Genomic DNA, 23,638 nt, shown 5'->3' with positions numbered 1-23,638 from the left:
CCATTATTAAAGTTTGGTATACACCAGTGCCCAGATAATTAATCTGATAAGCTTATTTTAGCTATCATTGGAACATCAGAACATGCTCTTCCTTGGAAAAAACAGATTAACCTGAAAAGACACTTGCAGCAAAATGCAAACTGGACAGTGGAGAGAAGAGCAGATGCTGAGGACATCATGTCTCACCATAACTTGATTATATTCTACTCAACAAGCTCCCATCTCCCTCTTAGGCTTTAGGCCCTGTTGTTTAATATAATCATCAACTACAATTGGGAACATTTCGTACCTTCATAGGCTGCAGATTGGTTTAGTTATTGTTTGCAGAAGAGCTGGCTGACCAGGATTTTAGCTCCAAGCTTGGGTGTTTTATTTTTTAAGAGAGTCTTTCTACCATCAGTTTAAGAGCACTCTATTCATTCAAAGCACCATTCAGTTATGTTTGTTTTCTCCCCAAAAGGAATCTGGTGAACATTTTGAAGCTGGGAAACAGTTCCAAAGTTTGTGACTCCAGCTACTTGCTCACAAAACCAGCTTATGTACATCTTTTCAGCTTTTCCTGTTGAATGTTTTGACATTTTTTCACCAACGAGTAATCCCATTTCCGAGAATTTTTGTGAATACAAACACTCTGCTTGTCACTGTGACATAGCGTTTTTGAAGGCGTGTATCTCACAAACACCGTGGAATTCCAATCAAAGCTCAGTGTTATATCATAAAGCAGATAGTCCTGACACTTTGTTTGACCTGAGATTTAACACATTCACCGTGCTCCAGCTGAGGTCAACAACCAAGTCACTGTGCCCATTAGATAACGATGAGTAGTGGTGGGGCAGTTTTTATCGTCATTTAGAGAAATATTAAAGGCAACTTTCACAGCCAATACCATTTATGGGGAAGGACTGCTGCATATATTAGTAGCATAGTCATACTGTTTTTGTTTTTTTAATTTCCAAAAAGAAACCAAAATTAAACATTTCAGTTTTGAAGTTTGGTTGGTTAAAAAAAAAAAAAGCTAAAAGAAAGAATCATGCCTCTTCATACTGCAATCTGCATTTCCTGATCTTTGTAATTTTATTAGGCTGACTGTGTTTAGTGCCACTAGAAACTAAGCAACTCAATCCCTGACCAGTGTTGCATCAGTGCAGTACAGTCAGCATGAATTTGCATGGTGGACACTTTCTTTTCAAAGGGCAAGAGCATGATGCAAGATTCACTTGCTGTTGCCTTCTGCAGGATGTGTTGTTGTGTCTGTTGCCCACATGTATTCAGAATGTCTAAAATAACCAGCCACTCATTTGCAATGTAAACAATTACAAATCACTAGGAGCTGATTGGTAGTCAGATTATTAATAGACTGGAGGTCTCCTTTAATGCTGGCAGTCATTGATAGAAGAGCAGCTCTTCTATACAATCAGAAAAATGAGTGTACAGGTCTGTAGTTGCACTAAGGACCTTTATAGTTACTGTCTAATGGAACATGGAATTCACAGGTTTTAGCAACCCACACAGTGCTGTCAAAGAGAATAGTACAATGAAAAAATATATAGATGTAAAGAGATGAAGAAGAAGAAACAGACAGACCACAATTTGAAAGGGAGTATATTATTTCTTTGGACAGTGTTGCACTAGTTTTTGGGTTGGAGAACGAAGCAAGCATCCCTCAAACAACCTTCTAGCTTATCTAATCAGATGATTCCACAGAGGTAAATCATCCGCATAATAGGCCACAAATCAATATCACACAGTCTTGCTATATTTTTTGTAATATCATTCACAATTATACAAACACCTGTAGACTAAACAATCTACACTTCTCACAATATAAGCAACATCTGAATTTCTTAAGATGGAAACAGGAGAAATCACCATCTCTCATCATAGCTTCCAATAGAAAAGAAAATAATTATCAATATTCTGTGATATATTTTGACATTCCCATTGGAATAATGCTCCCTCACTGGCCAGCAGAATTCAGGCTCATTTAACAGTTAAATAAGAAAATAAATACATAAAATAATCTTTGTGGCATAGATTGTCTCCTATTTGATATTTTCTACCATACTTAATATTTGTCCTTTACATACATTTTCTTCTACTTTAGCCACATAATTACAAAACAATGACATTCTGTAGACATTTTTTTTTCATTGACATTTCACAATAGTCAGTCACTGGTCATGACTGCAGTACCAAACATATGTATCTAAATGATCTAAATTACCACAATCTTTTTCAAACGTGCTATTTTAAACAGAGGTCCAGTAGATTTTTGATTTCAAAACCAAGAAAATACATGAATGCACTATGAAATGATTCAAACAATTTCAGATTTATGCAAGTATAACTACTCTGCATTTCTTCACCTAATGTTTACACTGAAGTTAAATTTTTATACTGTCCTTACCATGTTTTTCTAACAATTTTCACAGCCACGATTATGACAAAGAGGAGTCAAAAACAGCACTTTACGGCACAAAAACCACAGTACCGGAATGTACAGTATGTCCAGCAGCAAACCATGCAAACACAGTCGCACTCCATTCACTGCCACTGCTTGTTACACAGACACACCTCCATCATCCAAAACACACACACATGCATACTTCCAGAAAAACGCATACACAGAAAAACTAATTACTGACACACACACTGAGGTTACAGCCACAACAGTATACACTGTTCTATGCTATGCCCAAAAGTACAAAGTGTCTAAGATGGCGGATCAGAGGTCACACAGTAACAATGTAACACGACTACTGCGACGATTGTCACTGTCAGCTAATCACCAGGATCATTAAGGGAGGATCTGAGCAAGAGAGGAAACCAAAACACTGGGAACTAAGAGGAGAAAGCAAAAGTCAAATCATAAGAAAAATAACCAGTTATACATGACCATTTCATTTATTTGAAATATCACATTATTGATGTGATATTTCACTGTCATGGAACATGCCAGCTTTGTATCATACTAACTATAGTATAACACAAATACCTGTAGTAACTCTACATAGTAGAGTTCCTGCTCACATTTGCATGAGATCTCCAGATTGAAACCGTTGTTTTGGGTTTTAATGTTGAAAGCACCACGAAAAAAAAAATAATACTAAAAATTAAATCCAAACAAGTAGGTGATTTTTGTGTTATGGATGCATCTGTATAATTAACAGCATGTTGCTGTGCAAAGCAACCATGAAATAAGGCTTAATAACTCGCATCAAGGTATGTGTGTAAAAGCAATTGGCGCTGGGTCAGGTATTGCTGTAGTTGTTACCACTGCAGTTGGCCCAGCAAAAACGGTGGCCAACAATTAATCAACTTGTTCTGGCACGACAGCAATACTGTGTCAGCTGACAGCTAGCCTCCCACACCCATCACATCCCACTGCACTGGTACGGCGGTCTATTTAAAGGACTTTACGCTCACATTCACTCTCCACACTGACATGTGTTGTGCTGCTGCCATGGCTAGTGGCTGAGCCCCTGAATCCCAGTCTCCACCTACTTTGGTTCTGCTCTGTTTTTATGCCGCCTGGAGGGATTTTGTTCCATTGGTGGATCACTTGAAATGCTCCCTGCACATTATGTATCATGTGTTGATGTGCGCTGAGTTTCCAAAGCAGGGAATGTCCACTAGGTTAGGACCATATCGCCAAGTCAAATTGCATGGCTATCTCCATTTGCAGAAACTAATAATGTGAGAGATTGCTGACAGAGCTGGCAATGATTTCATGGATGATTTTGAATGAAATATGTTCCACAACTAAAGTGAAGAGTGGGCGATTCGTGGGAAATGTCTGTGTCAAGTAATGTTACAACCCTTGTTGCAAAAGCTGAAATGCAGTCTGCTGACATGACTGCTAGGTACATCAGTGCAGAGGTTCAAACCGCTGTTGCAAAATAGGGAAGATGGTTTCTAAAAAGTGTTAACCACTCTTTTACTCTACATGACCAGAAATCCTTGAGTGTTTCCTAATGCAAGGTGTCAGCTCCCTGTACTGTCCACACCTGAGAACGGACAAAGATAGAAGGACAGAGTGAAAGGTTTCTGAATAAAAAACATACAATGTGCACAGCTTAATAAAATAACTCAAGGCAAAGTAAACCCCTGGACAAACCAGATGGTTATTCCTGAAAAGGATGGCATCAGAAACTGTACGTTTTCATGACAGAAAACATACAGTGGAGCGGATGACAATGATAAAAGACACAACAGTTGGCTATGCGACCTGTGACAACAGCACAACTTCATGGTGCATCACACTCCTGAATCCTCTGTGTTTTTGTCTTTCTCAGCAGCTCCAGACTGCTGGTTGCTGCTGCCCTCTGCTGAGCATCCTGTGGACTCGCTTTCCGTCATGGCGCTTGGTGGAGGGACATCAGTGATGTTGAGCTTCTTCATTTTGGCCTGTGCAGGACTGCCAGAGCGGCTGCCACTACGACTGCGGCTGCCACTCTGGCTGCCGCTGCGATGGCTGCGGTGTTTGCCCTTACGTGGACTCGGACTGCGGGACCTCATCTTCATGAGGACAACAGTGCTGTCATCTTCTGAACTGAAGTCAGAGCTGTCTGAAGAACTGACGCCTGGACCTGTAGTGGGAAGCTGGATCTGAGGATAGATGAAAAAGAGGATATGAATGGAATAAAGGGGGAGGATATCGAAAATAAGCAGCAAAGTGGGAATAGAGGGGACAACGTGTAAGAATGAAGATGGGAACATCAGAAAAAACAGCACATGATTGTTCTCACATCAAGAAAGCAGTGAGATATGATTACCTGAAATGGCTCTGTTACACCCACAATGGTGCTCATGTTGTTGCTATAGTAACCCAAGATAAAGTCCCCTGAGCCTTTGGGCAATTCCTCCTCAGTAAAGGTTACCTGGAAAACAGATAGTCAGACATTTATTAAATGTGAAGGAAATTTTTCTCTGAAGAGAATTCATCACGCACTCAGGTTACCTGATGTTCTTGTCGTTGAAAATCAGCCTCCTCCTGCTTGGCCCACACATATCCCACATAGTCCTTGTGGTGCTTGAAACCCACCTGTGGGGGCAGCAGCAACGTCATGATCACTGCCTGCTTGATTACAATTGCTAATGCACAGACTTTCGTTACGCTACACCTACTGGAATGTGTGCTAACATGGACTCTTGAAATCCTACATGATGTTTTGTGTGGTGGAGATAAGATTACTTACCTTGTACAGTCCGATCCAGTCCCAAGAGCTGCGGGAATAGTTGGGCGCCACTTTGAATACAGCTGTGGCATCAGCAATGCTGTTCCACTCATCCTCCACTATGAGTGTGACCAGGGGAACATCCACCTTGTACGGGAACTACAAAGAACATTTACCACGAACATTTAGTCACTGCGAGAAAGCTGAAAAGTCTCCAAAGTGAGCTTAAATGATAGTGAGGGCTGAGTGTAAAGCAGCAATTGTCAAAAACTGGGAAAAGATGCCTCCAAATTAGTTGTTGTTGTGTATATGTTCTTTAAATATTTCCTGATCTTAAATATAGCTCTGTGATGTTTAAATAGTTTCTGTGAAATATCAGGATTATAATAATTGTATTAGAACCACTATCAAAAAGCCTTAACGACAATCATCTTCATAGTGTGTCCTAGTGTGCCCCACCTGCAGGGTGAAGATGGAGGACACTGGTTTGTGGTCACTGACGATGTACTCCATGTGACTTCGGTAGCAGTGCTGGGTCACTTTGGTCCCGCTGGTCAGCCCTGAAATGGATCCACGCTTTCCTGCATTCAGAGCGGCACCGGCAGGTGCGGTGGCTCTCAGGCGCCACAGGATCCGGTCAGTCCAAGCTGGTTTACGTTTCTTCCCACTGGGATGGTGCCAGAAACAGAGAGACAACGTGAGACAAGAAAATACCATATTGAGGAAAAAAATGAGGACTTTCATGGTCGCTTAGGGCTACTGAGGACCTTTCAGAGAGTACAGTGTATTAAGTGTTACTGAGTTCTACGGAATCTGGTGAGTGGCCTAGAATTCATAAAAGCACCTCTGGCATCACTAACCTTGTGTCGTATGTATTTGTTCCAACGTCAAACTTGTAGGTAGGAGAGAATTTCAGCGGTCCCTCTTGGAATCCCTCCAACACCGTCTCACTGTCTTTAGCCATGTTCAGCTGTAAAAATGACAATATGTGGACATCACATAACGTTTGATAATTACAGAGGCCTATAAGAAGAAGAGTGTGTTTCTCTATTGCCCTCTAGTGGCATTACTTAGGAAAAACTGCAAAACAATCTATCACGTACTTCCTGAATTTTAACATATTTTGATCATTTAGAATAATGAGAAGTGTTCACAAGCATTTTGATATAAAGTTTAAATTGTAGAATGTAGAGCTTTTTGGAAAACAAGTCTCAATAGGAATCCAGTGTGTAGACACAAAAGTCAAACAAATTAGTCGCTATGGCTGACATAAGGCACAGCTTCTATCTAGTGATTTTCAAGGAGGTCAAACTAATTTGCCTCCTTTGCATGTGGCCTACTTGAAAAACACTAGATAGATGCTGTGTCTTACTTCTTCTATAGTCATAGTAATTACATACATGATATGTACGTATTTTTACCTGGTCCTTTTCCCACAACATGGAATACTTGTTGTTGTCAATGGCTGATTTTACCACTTGCATTTCCAGGTCATCAATGCGGAAATTGAGATCTCCAAACCAGAACACTACACTGAAAAAAGGAGCAGCTTCATGAATTCAAACACTTTTTCAATCCTGTAAATTTTCACTGCTTGTCAAGCTCAGGTAAGAAGAGGTGTGTATGCGTGTGTGTGTGTTTGTATGTGATTCCCTGTGTGACTGTCTGCATGCGTTTCTATGCACTGACTTACTCGTGGTCAAGAACCCCAGTGGCAGCCTGGCCCTCAAACTGCTGCTGCTGCAGGATGCTTTCAAAGTCCTCCATGCGCTGATCGGAGTTTTCCATATGAGCCGGCAGGTGGCAGTTCAGGAAGCAGATGGTGTGGCCGAACACTGACATGCGGGCACTCACTCCACCTTTATTCCCCTGTAACACGAGCACAGAGAAGTTAAATACTACTAAAGAAAAGACGGCCGTCACTGGTGAAAAGACAAAAAAAATTGAATGAGTGAATGAATGAAATTAATATAGTCAGTGATAAAGAATGCACTTAAGGGCTGTAATTATTATGTCTGTGGTTTCTCTGCCACACTGGAACAGGAAGTTTCCTCATTAAGCACCACTGAGGAACAATATCAATATTTAATGGTAACAGTGAAGTGCACAGTGGGGGACAAGATGAGTCGGCAGATTTCCTCTCACTTTTCTCTTAGCTGCTCTGACCCACTAAAACACAAAGGATGCTTCATTTTAAAATCTGTAGAATGTGCTGATGCTTGTCTGAGTATGTACCAGGAGAATTTCACTTACAAGTACACTGTAACTGTAGAAATCAGTCTGAGGCCTGTGATCCCCCTTTTTCAAGGAGAACATATCCCAGATAGCAAACTATGGGTGAATCAATGTTGAATCTATGTTGAGACCTAACGTAGAAATTATACAGAAAGCGCAAGGTTGATAAAATGTTGAGTCAACGTTTGCTTTTCAACCATAAATCACACTTTACCCAGATAGCAAAAGATGTTAAATCAATGTTGAATTAGGGTTAAGAAGGTTGAATTGTGGTTACGGTTGAAGATTGATGGTTGGATCAATGTTGATTCAACAACATTTTGTCAACATTGAAGTTTGTGTTTAAAAGATGCCATTGAATCTACATTGTATTTTGGTTTAATTAAAATGTTTGACAGGTCAATGTTTAATTAATGTTGAATCTATGTTTGCAAACATGTAATCTATGTAAGCAAACGTTGACTCAACATTTTATCAACCTTGCGCTTTCTGTATAATTTCTACGTTAGGTCTCAACATAGATTCAACATTGATTCACCCATAGTTTGCTATCTGGGATGTTTGTGTGCATACCAGGGAAAATACATGAAAAAGTAGTGGACTTGAGGATTCCTCCAGTGTGTGGTTTAGTTTTCCCAGCATTAATAACTACTGTGTGTGAACACTATCTGCTTCTTTATTCATACAAAACTGGATGAAGCAGCATTTGATTAACAAATAACAAGAGCTGATATGATGCAGTCTTTCATGAATGTGTTCAGTGTGTCTCAGATTTACATCAGCGTCTCGGTGAGAGCGACGCGAGCCTAAAATTAGTACAGAGATGCTGTCCACTTTTCCGTATTGCTGTGTGTCCTTGTGTGAAGCTTTCATAACACAGTGTGATCACAGAATGGTGTCAGTAGCCATCTCACCCAGTAACCCCCAGGCCTGTGCGTGTGGTCTCAGTCTGGACTCCACGGAGGAAGGGCAGATGGAAGTATTTGGCAAACACCAGCAGTAACAACCCCTGCATCCGCTGGGATGTCACCTAGATGAAAGACAAGTGAGAATGGACAGACATGAGGAACTAGACAGGATGACATATAGCAGCAGGAGAGTTACGAGGAGGCACTTCACATGATTCTTTAATGAAGACAGCTGTAAGGTTCAGTTGCACAACAAGGTAAATGTTTAACTATAAACCATCTTCCCTTACAGTTCCACTGTGCCCTGCAGATCCCTGTGGTCCAGCTCTCCTGCTGTCTTACATGAAGCACTGCTCATTAAGGATGCTATAGCTTGTGGTCGACCATCACTGTAGACCACACACTACAGCATTCCTGTACCACTTCATAGAGGCAAGTCTACAGTGCAGGGACTTGTTAACTGCATCTTTTCTTTCTCCGAGCCCTCCCAACAACGTCCTCCCAAGCGCTTCTTGTTACGCTACAGAACAATATGCAGATTTTGACATTTGTGCATGTTACATTTGTGATATGTGCATTTCTTAAGTGGAACAGGACAACGTATTTGCATGCTATGTTGACCCCCTTCCCAGATATGAATTTTCATATCTCTCTCTCGTTTGTTCCAGTTGCCAACACATCCCAACCCCCAACCACAGTCTGAAGAAGCACAATCACACCCGGCCTGAAATGCCCTGTGGGCAGTAATGGAGGCATAAATCTCCACGTGACAGAAGACCCTCTTGCTTGTACACTGACTGGCTATTTGGACGACTTTGTTGCGTAATGGCTTCTACTGAACCGTAAAGTGGACTGACTTTATTTTGTGGTGTGTGTGTGTAGACATGGAAAATGAGTGTGTGCATCTGTGTTGCTGAGTAAAGTCTGAGGGAATGTACCTTTGCCTGCATACACCGAGAATGAAAAGCATTTCCTATCAACTTCAGTGAACATTGGCAGCTTCTGAAGGCTGCCAAGCTACATTTAGACTTAGAACGGAAAGACACTTGTGTGAGAGACAGTGGGAGAGAGAGAGAGAAAGAAAGTATGCATGTGTGCAGCTGCATGTGTTGACTTTATTCAACACACACATGACCGAGGAAATGAGCTATGAGTAACAAGTGTCATATTAGCAGGGCAGCATGGAAATTTGGACAAAGTTCAGCACAATAACAGCTTCTTCATTCTATTCTCTAATACTGATATCCATAGAAATATCAATATTTTCTTCCACTGTACCTTATGCAGTATAAACTTAAATCATTTGCTACTTGCTGGATTAAAGAATAAACCTAAAGTTAGATCAAGCAGATGCACAACTTACAATGCTTCCTACATGTTTTCTACTACATATTGTGTACTTTGTATATGAAACTACATTATTCTAGGTTCAGCTACATTCAGACAGTCATGCTATAACACATGCAACAGATTTAACATGTCGCAATTACAGATTGATGGTAGAAAAAACTGCCTTTGACGATACGTGCACATAAATTGTAGCCTACTTGAACTGAATTTATGGTGACAATCAGCAGCATGTGTGGCAAAAAGCTAGAATAAAAGGTTGTAAGCTCTGTGGTTCTGCAGTGAAAGACTGATTTGCTTTTTGTGCTTGCAGCAGTTCCAGTTTAATTCTAACAGTGAGTCCTGGTGAGCAGACTAGTTACTATGTGTCTGTCCACCATGTTATAACTAGACTAGATTCCTACTGACACTACCATGCACCTCAACTTGACAAACTCCAAACACACTCCTAAATCCGTTAATATCCACAAGAAGCATGCAAAAAGGTCACATCGAGATGATTTTAACGAGGTTTCAAACTAACGTAGCAGACTGTGAAATAGCTGGAGGACAGCATCAGTCTCACTGTCAGAGGTCCATCAAGACTGACAACAATGTGATCCAAAAATAAAATAGCACCCTGGGAGGCACTTGTCTAGCTCCGTCTTTCAGCTCGACAGCTGATTCACGCTCCGCGGCTCACCATGCCAACTGAGCCAAGCGTCGTTTCTGATGCAGCCAGACGAACACCAACCACAGCTGCAGTGTATGAGCTCGACAAAATGAAAACATGGAAACACCAACACACCAGACAGATTGTAAGACATTTTTGATATGATACATAATTGTTTTATATAAATAGATGGCTAAATATGTGCACACTGTTAACATCTTCTGTGATATACAGTATGGAACATACGGTATGCAACAGAAGCACCTCTGTGCAATATTACTTGAACATCGAATGATTCAAAAATTCATTAACTCTCTAAAGTTGACACAGTGTAGTATTTGCTCTTTTGCAAAATTAAAAACTTACAGTTTGGATTTCCTACATCAAAAATAAATGGCCTATAGCGGGAACTCAATGCAACAAAAGTCCGTCCAGCTTTCATTATTGAGATTCATATTTTTTCATTCTTACATACTCCATATGTCCACATTTATTTTTGATGACGGATTCAGTTCTCCTCAGTAAGTAGTACAGCAGTGTTGTACTAATTTTAGGAGAAATGTTCTTCCATTCTTCAACAACATCTTTTCTGCTGCTCTTTGCTAGAGGGGGTGGTGTTGCTCTCTCTTTCTCTTCAAAACAGCCTAAAGGTGTTGTATTGGCGTAAAGTCAAACAAAATTCTAGGCTATGCCATCATTTTCCCTTTTTCCTTCTTGAGAAACTCTTGTGTGATTTTGGCAGTGTGCTTCAGCTTGTTATGTTGCCGGAATACTTCATTCCTGCAAAGCTTCTGCAGACTGGGAGTCATTCCTGGTGTCATCTAAAAATGTCATTTCCCCAACACCTTTTCCACTCGTGCAGTCCCATACCATCAGATTCCCATCTTGGTGCCTCAGTGTCAGGACTATGTGTTCACTGCGGCAGCCCTGGTCAGATTAGCAAAATTTAATCTTGAAGTTTTGTGCCAAAGAGCAAGCAAGAGTGTTTTCCTTGGATACTACCCAAGGACAGTTGACATGATTCACTGTCCTTCACAGCCTTAGCTATCACATAAAACTCTGTTCCAAATCCAAAGCACTTGTCTTGTTAGTCAGAGGTAGATTGAGGACGGCCACTGTAGCTTTGATTAACGGTACAGTGCATCATTCTGTACTTATGACTACTGCTAAAACTGTTTCAACTGATTTTTTTTAAATTCTCTTTTTATTTGAATTGAAAACGTAAATTATTACAATACCAAACATGTCTTTTTTACAGCACCAAAGACTATGTTGTCTTTCCAATATTTTCATTCTTTACATCATTCTTTTTTGATGCAGAAGAACAACAGAAAGAGGGAGCCAGCGATTTGAAATCCTTTTCACAACATTTGAGAGAGAAAAAATAAATTAAGAAATTTTAGACAAAGAAAGCTTTTGTATCTAGTTGTGAGTAGATTCAAGTAAAATCATGGCTTTTACATACTCAGTCCATTTAGTCCAGATCTTGTAGAACTTCTCTTCTTGCACTTTTAGGGAAAATGTCAACTTTGTGCAATATCAATCCTCAACTGATGTTTAGTTGGTCACTGATCATCCTGTTTTCTTTCCTATCTTTGTGGAGACACACTACCAGCTCTTTCAATTCCTCTGGCAATTCTTTTTGAACATGATGCAGACATAAACACAGCTTACAGATCCAAAACAAATTTTCCGGTGTTCACAAAAGATTTTACAATCAAGTTCATGCAGTTGGGGTAACTAAATATCACAGGTGTTCTCAATTTTGTCTGAGTGATCACAGGTTTTCTAATTTGTGCATCAGTTATTGCAAGTGTATTCGATTTTGTAGTACTGAGTTTTACTTCAGGGCCTCTATTTCAATCTTGTCATTTCAAAGAATTTGCTTGTGATTTTGTCATAAGAAGAAATACTCCATTTGCCAACACGAGAACAATTTAATTATTGAGGGGTAATACAATTTTCAAACATTTTATATGTAAATAATATTGCACTGAGGTGTATTCACTTCTGTAGAAACAAACTGGATTTCTTAGTAGTATACACTGGGTATGTGTAGCCACTATGAAAGGAAAGCATAGAGAAAATGGGGCCCAGCATACAGGTATGAATGTACAAAGAGGGAAACCAAGAGTCAGCGAGAGCTCGACTTTGCATGATCAGCCTACAGACAGCGGAAGATGGCAGATAGGCTGACATTACACGCCTCTTATAAATTATCACCTCATCCGTTGCTCAGGGAACAAAATGAGTTGAAACAGGCAAGAAGCAGAGATCTCATCAGCGATCAAGTGGCGCGTAATGAATCTTAGCCATTTAGCATTTCACCGAGTGTGCGCATATGTGTTTACAATAAAAGCCATTACTGACCAGCACATATCCAAAGGGGCTGAGTCTCTCCATGCAGACCTCGCTCCACTGGTCTGTGAGAGGACATCTTTCAGTCTTTTGTTAATCATAGAGTTCACTTCCTGCAGCCTTGAAGAAAAATGACACACAGCAGGGCAAAAGGGTCAACAGCAGACAGAGATGTAAGAGGAGCTAATGAGAGGGAGCTTGATAATGTAATGTTGGATTAATAAATGAAAGACGATTTTTGCCACAGGGAGAACAACCACTGGAATCTGAGCCCGACTGCTCATTAGTGACATTCTCTGCGGTGTTGATGCGGGACAAGTGGACATAAATGGACAATCCAGCTATCACATTGAAGAGACATGGAAACAAGGACGACTGGCCACCACAAAACACTCACCCGATAATGTACATGTCTGTGTTCCCATCACCCACATTCAGCCCCAGCAAAGCAGTGATGTCATCAGGCGGCTGGGCTGAACCCACATTCCAAGTGATGATGTGCAGCCTGTTGGAAACGGGTGTTACATAATGTCTTAGAAACACTCATCTCCTACACACCTGTGTCACAGCCTTCAGACTCACAATGAGGCTGCAGAACCCTTGTATATCCCAAAGTGTCATATCTTCCCTGATACCACTGACATAGTTACTCACCATGATATGTGACATCTTGATTGTATTCTTTGTCTTCTGATGTCATGTCAGAGACAATTGTATGATCAAGTATCTACAGGTCAATTGTGCCACACAGAACCATTATAATGTAAATGAATCAGCCTGTCTGACTCATATGCAGGTGAAACTGCATTCAAATAAGGAACACATACGGATGAACAAACTTAGAAACACCAGAATACACAGATTAAGTTCATTTACAGCAGCTGGATCAAAACAAACACATGGCAGGTGGGCAAATGAGAAAATCTAGACTTGCCAACATCCCAACGTTTCTATTGTATGTGCAACATATTTGAAGAACTTAAAACTCCTTCTCTAGGTCATTGATTAAACCCCTAAAACTCATTTCTCCGTATCAACTTAGATATTGATCTTTTTATGTGAAAATAATGCCTTCCTGCCTTAAAATGGGTGTAACATTGGAATAACTCAGTCATACATGTTCAAACTGGAAATCGAACCTAAAGAAAAATAATTAGACACAAAACCCGGCTCTGCGAGTTCACGGGGTTGGTTCTTTAAGTGCGTAACAAACGAAACCCTGAAAGTCTCAATCTGTGATTTTGAGACCATCATTGTTACACTAAGGTTTTGAGCTGGAAATGCTCAGTCACGGTTTTGACTGGGGGGAAAAAATGATTTTCATTGGAGATGGTCTTTAAATTTGACGTGATTTGCAGCAACCAAATGTTTCCTAAATTTCCTGTGGAAACGAACAGACATCTCCTTTCTGTTTACTGACGAGACCATGGTTGTGTCATAAAATATAGGACACGTATGTGAGAACAAGTGTTTACAACTGATTAATCACAACTTTAAAACACGTGGATGTGTCTCGCATCTCCCACTAATTAGGCCAGGTAGTAATCTTCCCAGGGAGTAAGTAATTTTGTCTCTATGCTCACGAACAGTGACATGATAAATTTCCACCTCATTCCCCGTCTTACAATTAATCTCCTCACAGCACTAGAACATGCAAAATACAACTGTAGCTGACATAAATGGACAAATTGTTAATTAAATCATCTAAGTAAGTACTTCCGCAGCTGCGTTTTTTGTGCAACGTTCCCACGTAAGTCAAGTGTCCCCTGAGAACCAATCTACTTAATGCTATGAATCTTAATTTTTGTTTATATGCTAGCCTGACTCTAATATCTTTATGAAACTCTGGCTCATGGTGTCCCATCTTGATAGACTCAGCAAAATCATTTACAGAAATCCAGTTTAAGCTGAGAAAAAATGTTTCACTGCCTACTGAAATGTGTTCGACATTTCCGCAGAAAAAGAGTAAACATCCACATGTAGAGAAACATGCAATCCTTACACAGGGAAATTTAGATAAAAATACGTTATTCTTCTGAGGTTTAAAGGTGTTTGAGGGTGTAAAAGTGATCATTTATGTAGTTTAATGAATGTGGGAAAGAGGGAAAATATTCATCTGCGTTAGATTATTTGGTTGTTCAGATTGTAACAAACTGAGTGTATGACAGAAACAAAGAACTGTGTTACAACATGATTGGTTTCAGTAAATGCTGTAATTATGATTACAGCATTACCAAAACCACAGTTGAGCCGCATGTCCACTGTGATCTTGCAGTGTTGTGCACCAAGGCTGGACATTTCTCATGCTGTCTGGGAAAGAGAGGCCCTGTGGGGGCATGCTGAGACATGAATAAAGCGACACACAGATCAGGAAACTTGCCTGAAATCTTCCACGATCTGGGCCTGAGTGTCGGCTGTACCTGCCACAGAGAGGGCTCTCTGAGGCATGAGGGTTCAGGTGAGGAGGCACAGGCCTGCTGGCAGCTTGGTGGGGCACTGAGGCAGCCCTAACCGGGTGGCTTTTAGGACCAATCTTAGCACTGGGCCTTTTGTGCTCGCCCAAAGGTTTGACTGCTGCCGGACGAGAGGGTTTGTGATGACTTGCCACAGCGCCATCAGGAATGCTCTCATCCTGGTTAGCTTGTGGATCGGGTTCTGCTTTGGGCTGAACTTTGGGTTCGGAAATGGTCAACAGAGCCCTCTACTCTGGCGCTCCTGTGGGGCAGCCGAGGCCTGGCAGAGACCTGCAGGTTGGCCGACTGGGGGATCGGTGGCTGGAGTTGCTGTGTTCCGATGCGGGAGGTGAAGCTGTTGTTGAAGCTTCTGCTCCTTTGTCTGGGTTGTCTTCTTGTGTCTGGCTTTTGGCTCAGATTATCTTGGTCCATTTCTTAAGATTTCTGTGACAACAAAAACAACAGTAATGTTGCTTAGAGCACATGATTCTTACATTTTAGAAATGAAATTTCCAGAACATCTTTAAACTAACCCTGAAGATACCCTGTGAAAAGGAAAATGCATTTTAAAGTAGGCAAAAAGGCACAGAGAGGGTTTATTAACACTGAAGAATTGGACAGCAGAACATTGCAGCCTCTTTCACTAGAGTGAAGTCAGTTCTGCTGATTGAGAGTAGGACTGTCATGAGATTCTATTGACCTAGCAAGACAACAGAGTGAGTCATTCAGGCTCTGACCATCGTGGACTGTTCAATTACCTGCCTTCACAGGGCCTCGGAAAGAGCTGAGGTATTGATTTAGGAAAATCTGAAAGATCAAAATTTCAAAATTCATCAACACCTGGAGGACCAAGAAGAGACATATTCCCCTCTGTGTGTCCTAAATGCTACTGGACGAGGAGATGGAGCAAAAAAAAAAAAAAAAAAAAAAAGGCTGGACACAGTTAAATCATCCTCTCCAGTTGTACCTAAGCTGCCTGCCAGTCCTCCAGTAACCAGGGAGATGCTCACTCAGTTCATATCAGCTCAGAGCACCTGCCACACACTAACACGAGAACCGCTGCACGGTCCAGAACAGCAAAAATCAACCACACAGAATAAAACAACAAACACAGTGAGGCAGAGCTGCAGAGATATCAGACACTGTGAACAAAGGAGGACCGAAATCAATGAAGATTTTAGCCAAAGAATTCAAGTAACAATCCGTTTAATTAGTGTGAATAAATGTCTCCTCTACATTCTTATGTTGCTGACATAATAGCAATTCAAGCAAATGGATTGCTACTGAATTTTCCAGTTTCTGATTTAAATAAACCTTCACGTGCAGCATCTGACACAAAGAAACCCATAACTGAGTAATTATGGTGACATCCGCGCAATTAATGGAAATTCAAAGGGAGAAATAAATTAGGCACTGTGAAGTCCATGATTGTTCACCCCCAAAGCAACAACATCCTCAGATGTTTAATAAAATTAGCCACATAGTTTGGGGACACAGTGTTGTGGCCTGTGGAGCCTTAAAACAGGTGATATTGGACACAAAACGGGTGGCAGCCCGACCCAGAAACATCAGTCAGTGGTAGCTGAAATCTTAACATGAAAAAGGGCAGAAGATACTACAAGGAAGAGGAAACTGTTGGGTGCAAATCATGGTAAACATTAACCCGTCACATTCTCAACGCTGCTGGAATGCAGCGTTGAGGACGCATTTTGGTCAGTATAAGGAGAGAGGGCTAGCTGCCTGGGGACACAGAAACAAACAAGCTCTCATAATTATTACACATGACCTTGAACAGACGCGAGGCCATTGACTTTCATGCAGTGAGGGGAAGGCTGCCTCTGTATTCCACATGTGCCTGCAACATGCTGTTTTTCCGTTCCAACCAATAACCTTGTTTATGGCTGGGCATAATGTATTCTATTGGTCCATGTATGGCATTTAGTGGGAGGGGGGGAGTGTGGAGGAGGGTAGCAGGGTGAGTGGGCACACGTGGGAGTGGGTGGCTGCAAAACGAGCTGAGGGGGGAGTGGGAGGGAGACGAGACAGCCCATTCAGTGGCAACACTGTCTCTTTGCAGAATGTTCTCCAACTTGATCCTCTCACACTTCCCTCTGGCACCGTCTATTTTTCCAAGCTTTAATCCTTCCTCCTCCCTCCATTTCTTATCGTCCAATTTCTCTAATCCTTTCGCTCTCTCCTCATTTTTCCCCAGACTCTGTTGTTCCCACCTTTACTGTACAACCACTGAATCGCTCACCCCCATCGATTTAGTTTCTCCCGTCCTATACTTTTCCTTTCACATCAATCTATTCCTGCTCTAAAATCTCTTCATTCCTTCCCTTTCTTACCCCCCTCTGCACTCTGAGGTGACACTTACGCTCCTCCTGCGACTTGCTGTGCATTGTTTCCCCTCAGCCAACCGCCTCTCAGTCACTATCAGTGACGTCAACATGCCACAGTTCCAACGGCCACCATCACAACAACCGGACATGGATCACAATCAGTGGGAATGCATGTTTGTGTGCTTGGCAACACGAGAGCATGTTTAAATCATGCATAAGCAAAAGCACAAAAGTATCTGGCAACCTGAGAGGTATGTGGGCAATTAACATTTTGACTCTGTATAATTGATAATGAAAGAATGAAACACTAAAATGTGAAACACAGACATACAGAGGTTCTATGTTTATATTGAGGAAAACATTTTCTGTACTTTCCTGCAAACCAAAATCAAAACACAGAACAGTTCCTTTTTTTTCCCTAACACCCTGAATGCTTATTTCCTTTATGCATGCAATTGCAAGAGACACATTTGCCTTTCTGGGAACTGTTATGGCAGACTACCACTTTATATTCAGCTCACATTCACAGAGGAGAGGAATGATTTGATACTAACAAATGTGTCATAGCTTTTACAAGCACCCTCCTGAGGGGTGAGAGCGCAAAGAGCCAGGAAGGATGTAGTGTAACCCAAACAGCAGGCTCTCGCCAGCCGTCTTGGCTCCTTCGGTGGGATTAATTGACAACACAGAGAGTTTGGGATGACGGAGTCAGAGGCCATATTGTTACATTCTTTAGGGTTACAGGGAAATTATGTACAGCCTCACACTGAGTGATCTTTCATCATACATCACTGGCTCTGTGTGGCTAGACACTGTGATCCCAGCCTTAAAGCTGACCACATTTTGCCTCCTTCCAGTGTTTAATTTTGAATTTACAAACCAAGTAGAGTGATGGTGTTGAGGGCCTGCGGAGCCATATGCCCCTGTGACAGGGATACTGATTGACCGGACAGCTGCTGCCACAGCTGTAAATGGTCTGGAGCAACGCTCCCTGTGTCCAGGGGGCTTCATCTTTCTGATCAGGTCACAGCCAAAACTGCAGGACGTCAAAAGAATTTTGCTTACAGTCGAACACTTAAGACACGTGCTGACAACATACAGTACAATGTCTGCACTGCAAAACTATGTTGTAACTTACGCTGTCAGATTGTGTAAGCTAACAATTACAGAAATCAGCCAAATGGAAACTCATACATTCCGCTTAAAAGGCTCTCTGTGGAGAAAAACGGTCACTGAGTTGTTATCAGACACAAAAGCAATGTCTCATTTATCAAATAGCATAAAGACATTACACAATGACAATGTAAGTACACTGAACTGGCTAGAGAGTTAAATTCAATGACAAAAATTCATCAGGGATAAAAAAGAAAAAACGATCATTTGTGCTTGCATGAAACAGCCCCAATTCATGCGTGCTAATATATGCATGTGCATGAACTTCAAACACTGTCTTATCGAGAAGTCGGTTCATTGCCCACATTTTCCTTCCTGTCTTTTGACTGGTTGTTAAAAAGGAGTGAAGCAACACAACTTGCTCAAAGTTGCAACAGCAGCATTAGTTGCTTTTCCAGCAAATACTGAGGAAACTAGTTAGGTGAGCAATAATCACTGCATTTGACTAAAGTTACCTGCACTGTTTTGTAATCCAGTGCAGCTGCTGTCAGAAGCAAATACTTAAGTGTATCAACATTTAGGGCATTTGAATCATATGTTTCCATATGCTTAACATGCATGAAGAAATGTATAACCATGTCAGTGAAATGTAAAGATGGTAAATAATCAGGATGTTAATCATGATATATGAGGATGGTTCATGGCTTTTAATTCCACCTGCTCAAACCACACTGTGCATAACGTTCAGGACACAAGATAGACTGAACAGACACACCATAATGATATATATCCATCCATCCATCCATTCTCTATACACCGCTTTATCCTCACTAGGGTCACGGGGGTCCTGGAGTCTATCCCAGCTGACTCGGGCGAAGGCAGGGGACACCCTGGACAGGTCATAAACATGACACGCATCTCCTTAACATGAGGATAGAATCATGTGACTATGATCAAGCCCATTAAGCAGGGAAAATAATTTCATTTAAATTAATGCATTCTGTGGCAATTTTCAGTTACTCTCGAAACAAGCTGGGTTTGTTTGTAGTTTCCGCTCAGTGTGCAATAAACCTCCAAGTGGGCCAACGATCACTGACGCTGCTCATTTTCATTGTTCTCAGGTGTGTAAAAATAATTTTCCACTACATCAAACATTATTCCTTGTAATTAAATCCTCACTTGGGGCCAAAATTACATGTATGACAATAAAATAGTAGAGGTATGGCTCCTGTCACAGCACTACATTTACAACAGAGGTTTTGATCAAATATAAACATGCAAATATACCTGACAGCCAAAAGAGGACCTTATCCAGTATGTGTAATTTGATATCTGGTGCATGGTGTGTTTGTAAACACTAGAAACGTGTTGATATGTGGTAACGTTTACATAGTGGGACAGACATGAGTGATACCTCGGCTGAAAAAGGAGAGCAGCAGCAGCAGCAGAGCATTCGGCCTAATTACTTTCAAGGACAATTTTTATGCTGTAAAACAGGATGAAGGTCAATTAAGTGTGTTTTGCATCAAATATTTGTGTCATGAGTGTGCATGCATTTGTGTGTATATGTGCAGGAGATCAGAGTGATTAATCAGCATGATTCTGGCATTGCAAAAGGTGTGAAAATAGAGATTTACACAGTTTTATGTTACAAACACATCTGTGTCAGTATCCACTCATCCACGGCAGTGGAGAATCAGGTTCCAGGGTTTTCTTTGCAGCTGCCGTCTGCGTGAAACTAAATTAGACAACATCTCCTGTGTGTTAACAGAAAGCCTGTGCAATTAACTGCAAACAGCCCTGATAGGTTTCAAGCGTGACACAACGCATGCGTGCAGCTGATTAATCATCACCTTTACCTGTTTGGGTTCTACTCTGTTGAGGATTTTTGCAGCTGAACAGTTCCTGCAGATGTGGCGGTCGATCAGAAAAGATGTGGATTTCTATGAATTGCTCTCCTCTAACCAAAAACTTTCCTTCCCAGCCGCCTCCCAGATGAAACCATCGGCATCTCAGCGTCTACCTTCCTTCGTTCCTTCCTTCCTCGGCGGGGGTGACGGAAGAGAGAGAGAGGGGGAGCAGGTGGGTTTGAAGGAGGAGAGGTCTGTCAGTCAGCCTGCATCTCTTTAGAAAACACACTCGTTTTCTCCTCCCGCGTTTAAAGACGCAGCAGCAGCAGCACGCCCGCTCCCGGTGCCCTTCAAATTACAGAAGACGTCCGGGACGACGCGGGAGGCAGCGCTTCCGTAAACGAGCAGCCGCTGACTGCCAACGATGTCGACTCGATGATTACAGTACAGACTCCGGAGCTCACAGAACTACGGCAACTAGAAAGGACATATCATGGCAACCGACCAACATGGCCTCCGCCTCCCAACTCATAAGACACGCTCGTGCACCGACTCGACACCGGTTTCCATGAGAACGTATGGAACTGTGACGTAAGCCGGCGCCAGGGTGCGAGCCTGAGTAATCCTCGTTAGGAGCTGCGGTTCTACATGATGTCAGTCTATGCTGAGGCTCTCCTGCCGCCTAGTGGTCGCCGGGGTGGAGTCACAGAGCAGCAAGGGGGGTGGATGGCCTTTAAAGGTCCCATGTTATAGCCTTTATAGTCTTGTGAAAGTCTCACATGTCCCCAGAGTGTGACTTTCATTTTTAAGCGCAATATACTACAAAGACGGTGCACTATTTAGCTGCTGGTTTTAGCTCTGTTCTAAACTGGCTGTTTCCGTGTCTGCAGCTTTAAATGCAGCCAAGCTTCTGCTGTCCACACCCCCTTCAGGAAGAAGACTGTCTCCGAGTCTGTGGGTGCATTCTAATATTTATACTGCCATACCATATATAGATTTATTATGTCTTAACATAAATTATATAGTATGTCAAAAGTACCAGGATGTCCTGACCCACAATCCTCTGAGAGCACAGACATATGCCTTTTCTTTTTACTTTCAGGATGCACTACAACTATGTAGTATACACACAACTGAGACAAGTACTCCATCATAATACTGCACCTTAAACTTTGACCTTCGCAGTCTGGAATGTGAACTGAACCCCTTGACGTCAAATTAATGAAAGTCTCACATGTCCCCATTTCATTTTTTTTCAGCTCAGTGTACTGCAAAGATCGTTCATTTCAACATGACTATTTAGTTACTGGTTTTAGTGTCTGTATCTTTAAATGCAGCTGAGCTGTGGTCCACGCCCCTTTCAGGAAGAAGACTCTCTCTGAGTCTGTGGGTGCATTCCAATATCCATACTACCACACCATATAAACATTCAATATGTCTCAATGTACAGTATGTCAAATATAGTATATCCAAAGTAGCAGGATGTGATACTACATTAGGTTTTCCAGTGTGTGAGCCAACATTCTTTTCTGGCCATTCGGATCCACAATCCTCTGCACAGTCATGTTAAATATGTAAATCGAGCCACTGAGAGCACAGACAGATCATACTTTTTCTTTATATTACAGCTGCCCTCACAGTCCACACTGTGCAGTATTCATATAACTGAGACATACTACTCCATTATAAGTAAAACTTTGACCATCCCAGTCTGCAATGTGAACTGAACCCCTATTCCCCTTTATATCAATGAATGAAAGTCTCACATGTCCACAGAGTATGTTTTTCCATATTAAGCTCAAAATACTAAACAGCAGCTGCAAAGAAAACCCTGAAACCTGATTCTCAATACAGAGTTCTGCAGTGCAAAGCCAGTGGACAACAGTGGAAATGGCTGACAAAAACACATCAGTAATGGTGGTGGAGGGTACTAGAAAATGCATGCTACATTTTACTTTACATTATCCTATATGGCTAAAATTCATTTTCATTGTGTTTTGTGGTGTTTTTAAAAAACTAGGATGTGTCAAGTTTAAGCTCTTAAGATATGAAGATGTTCTTTTCTGCCATTACCTAAAACAACCCACAGCAGGAAAGCCTCCCAGCTTTACAAGTCAGTGAGAATTTAACCTACTACATGCTACACATGACTATGAACCAATAGTTCACTCATTCAAAGTAATTTATAATCCTGACCACCCACTCCTTGAGCCATTCAGAATGAACAGCTGCCTCACAGTCTGCCAGTTTATTTTTTAAATGGCCCTCTGCAGTGACACCTAATTAGAGAAGAACCCAACTGTGATTTATTTTGTTGGTAGATGTAAGATTTGGCCCTTTTCCCGTTTCATTTGAAGAGTTTGAAAAGTAGAAGAACAAAAGCAACATATTGGTTTAAGGGTCAAGGTGTGATTTAGCTGTGTTTTGGATGACATGAGATCCGGATTAGGTAATCAGATTACAAAAAAGGCGTTATGTTGTTAAAGGTGCAATTAGATTATAGTTACTTTGTTGAGGATTATTGATTCATTTTTTTTGTTATATCCTCAAAATGTAGCAATTTTAAATGCTATGAAACTTTCATATTCAGTTTAAATAAGTTTTTTTTGTAACTACTTTTGTAACTACTTACAAAAGTTGCCTCGTAATTTGTATTCAACAGCTAACCCACATTTCAAGGCAATCTCACCCAACCTGGGACATAGCCACACATTTATAGGAGGACTAAGCCTAAAAAACTGCTGTGGGGCTGTCTCAATACTTGAACAAAAAAAAAAAAAAAAAGCTTTATATCAAAACTTTATTAAAACCCCATTTTTAAAAAGGTCTTGAGCTCACATTCTACTTGATAATATCATAACATGGATGCTCCTTTCTGTAGATTTTTATTTACAAAGTCATGGAGTAGCAAAGGTGCAGCTTTGTGTAAAGTTATCCATGACTTAATATAATTACATTTACCACACAAAAATAAAGACTTGGAGCTGATGTGCCTAAAACCGTGTATTAAAACTCTTGTTAATTTGTAGAAGCTTAAACACCTCTATACCTTGCCAAAGCATGGGATAAGATGTTGCTGTGGCAACACCTGAGGATACCTCATCAGTCTCTGTGACCTCCTAAATGTCTGTGGCATTTACAAAATTAATGAGTCAAAAACTGTACCCGCCTAAGTGTGTGTGTGTGTGTGTGTGACCTTTCAG

At 41.2% G+C, this 23,638-nt stretch overlaps 1 protein-coding gene across 1 annotated transcript; it reads right to left on the bottom strand.

Moving 5' to 3' along the window:
- Positions 1–1,584: 1,584 nt before the first annotated feature.
- Positions 1,585–15,498, bottom strand: inpp5jb (inositol polyphosphate-5-phosphatase Jb). The gene is given in 14 exon segments (XM_051950892.1): positions 1,585–4,608; positions 4,776–4,880; positions 4,961–5,044; positions 5,199–5,336; positions 5,637–5,844; positions 6,038–6,147; positions 6,599–6,710; positions 6,871–7,046; positions 8,327–8,337; positions 8,340–8,442; positions 12,690–12,745; positions 12,748–12,797; positions 13,075–13,182; positions 15,058–15,498. Coding segments are annotated over 14 exon segments (1,680 nt in total). The 5' UTR covers positions 15,126–15,498; the 3' UTR covers positions 1,585–4,257.
- Between the last annotated feature and the right edge of the window lie 8,140 nt (positions 15,499–23,638).

The sequence above is a fragment of the Acanthochromis polyacanthus genome, chromosome 7 (assembly GCF_021347895.1).
Source record: "Acanthochromis polyacanthus isolate Apoly-LR-REF ecotype Palm Island chromosome 7, KAUST_Apoly_ChrSc, whole genome shotgun sequence".
Taxonomy (NCBI): Eukaryota; Metazoa; Chordata; class Actinopteri; family Pomacentridae; genus Acanthochromis; species Acanthochromis polyacanthus.
This window is presented reverse-complemented; position numbering and strand designations above follow the sequence as displayed.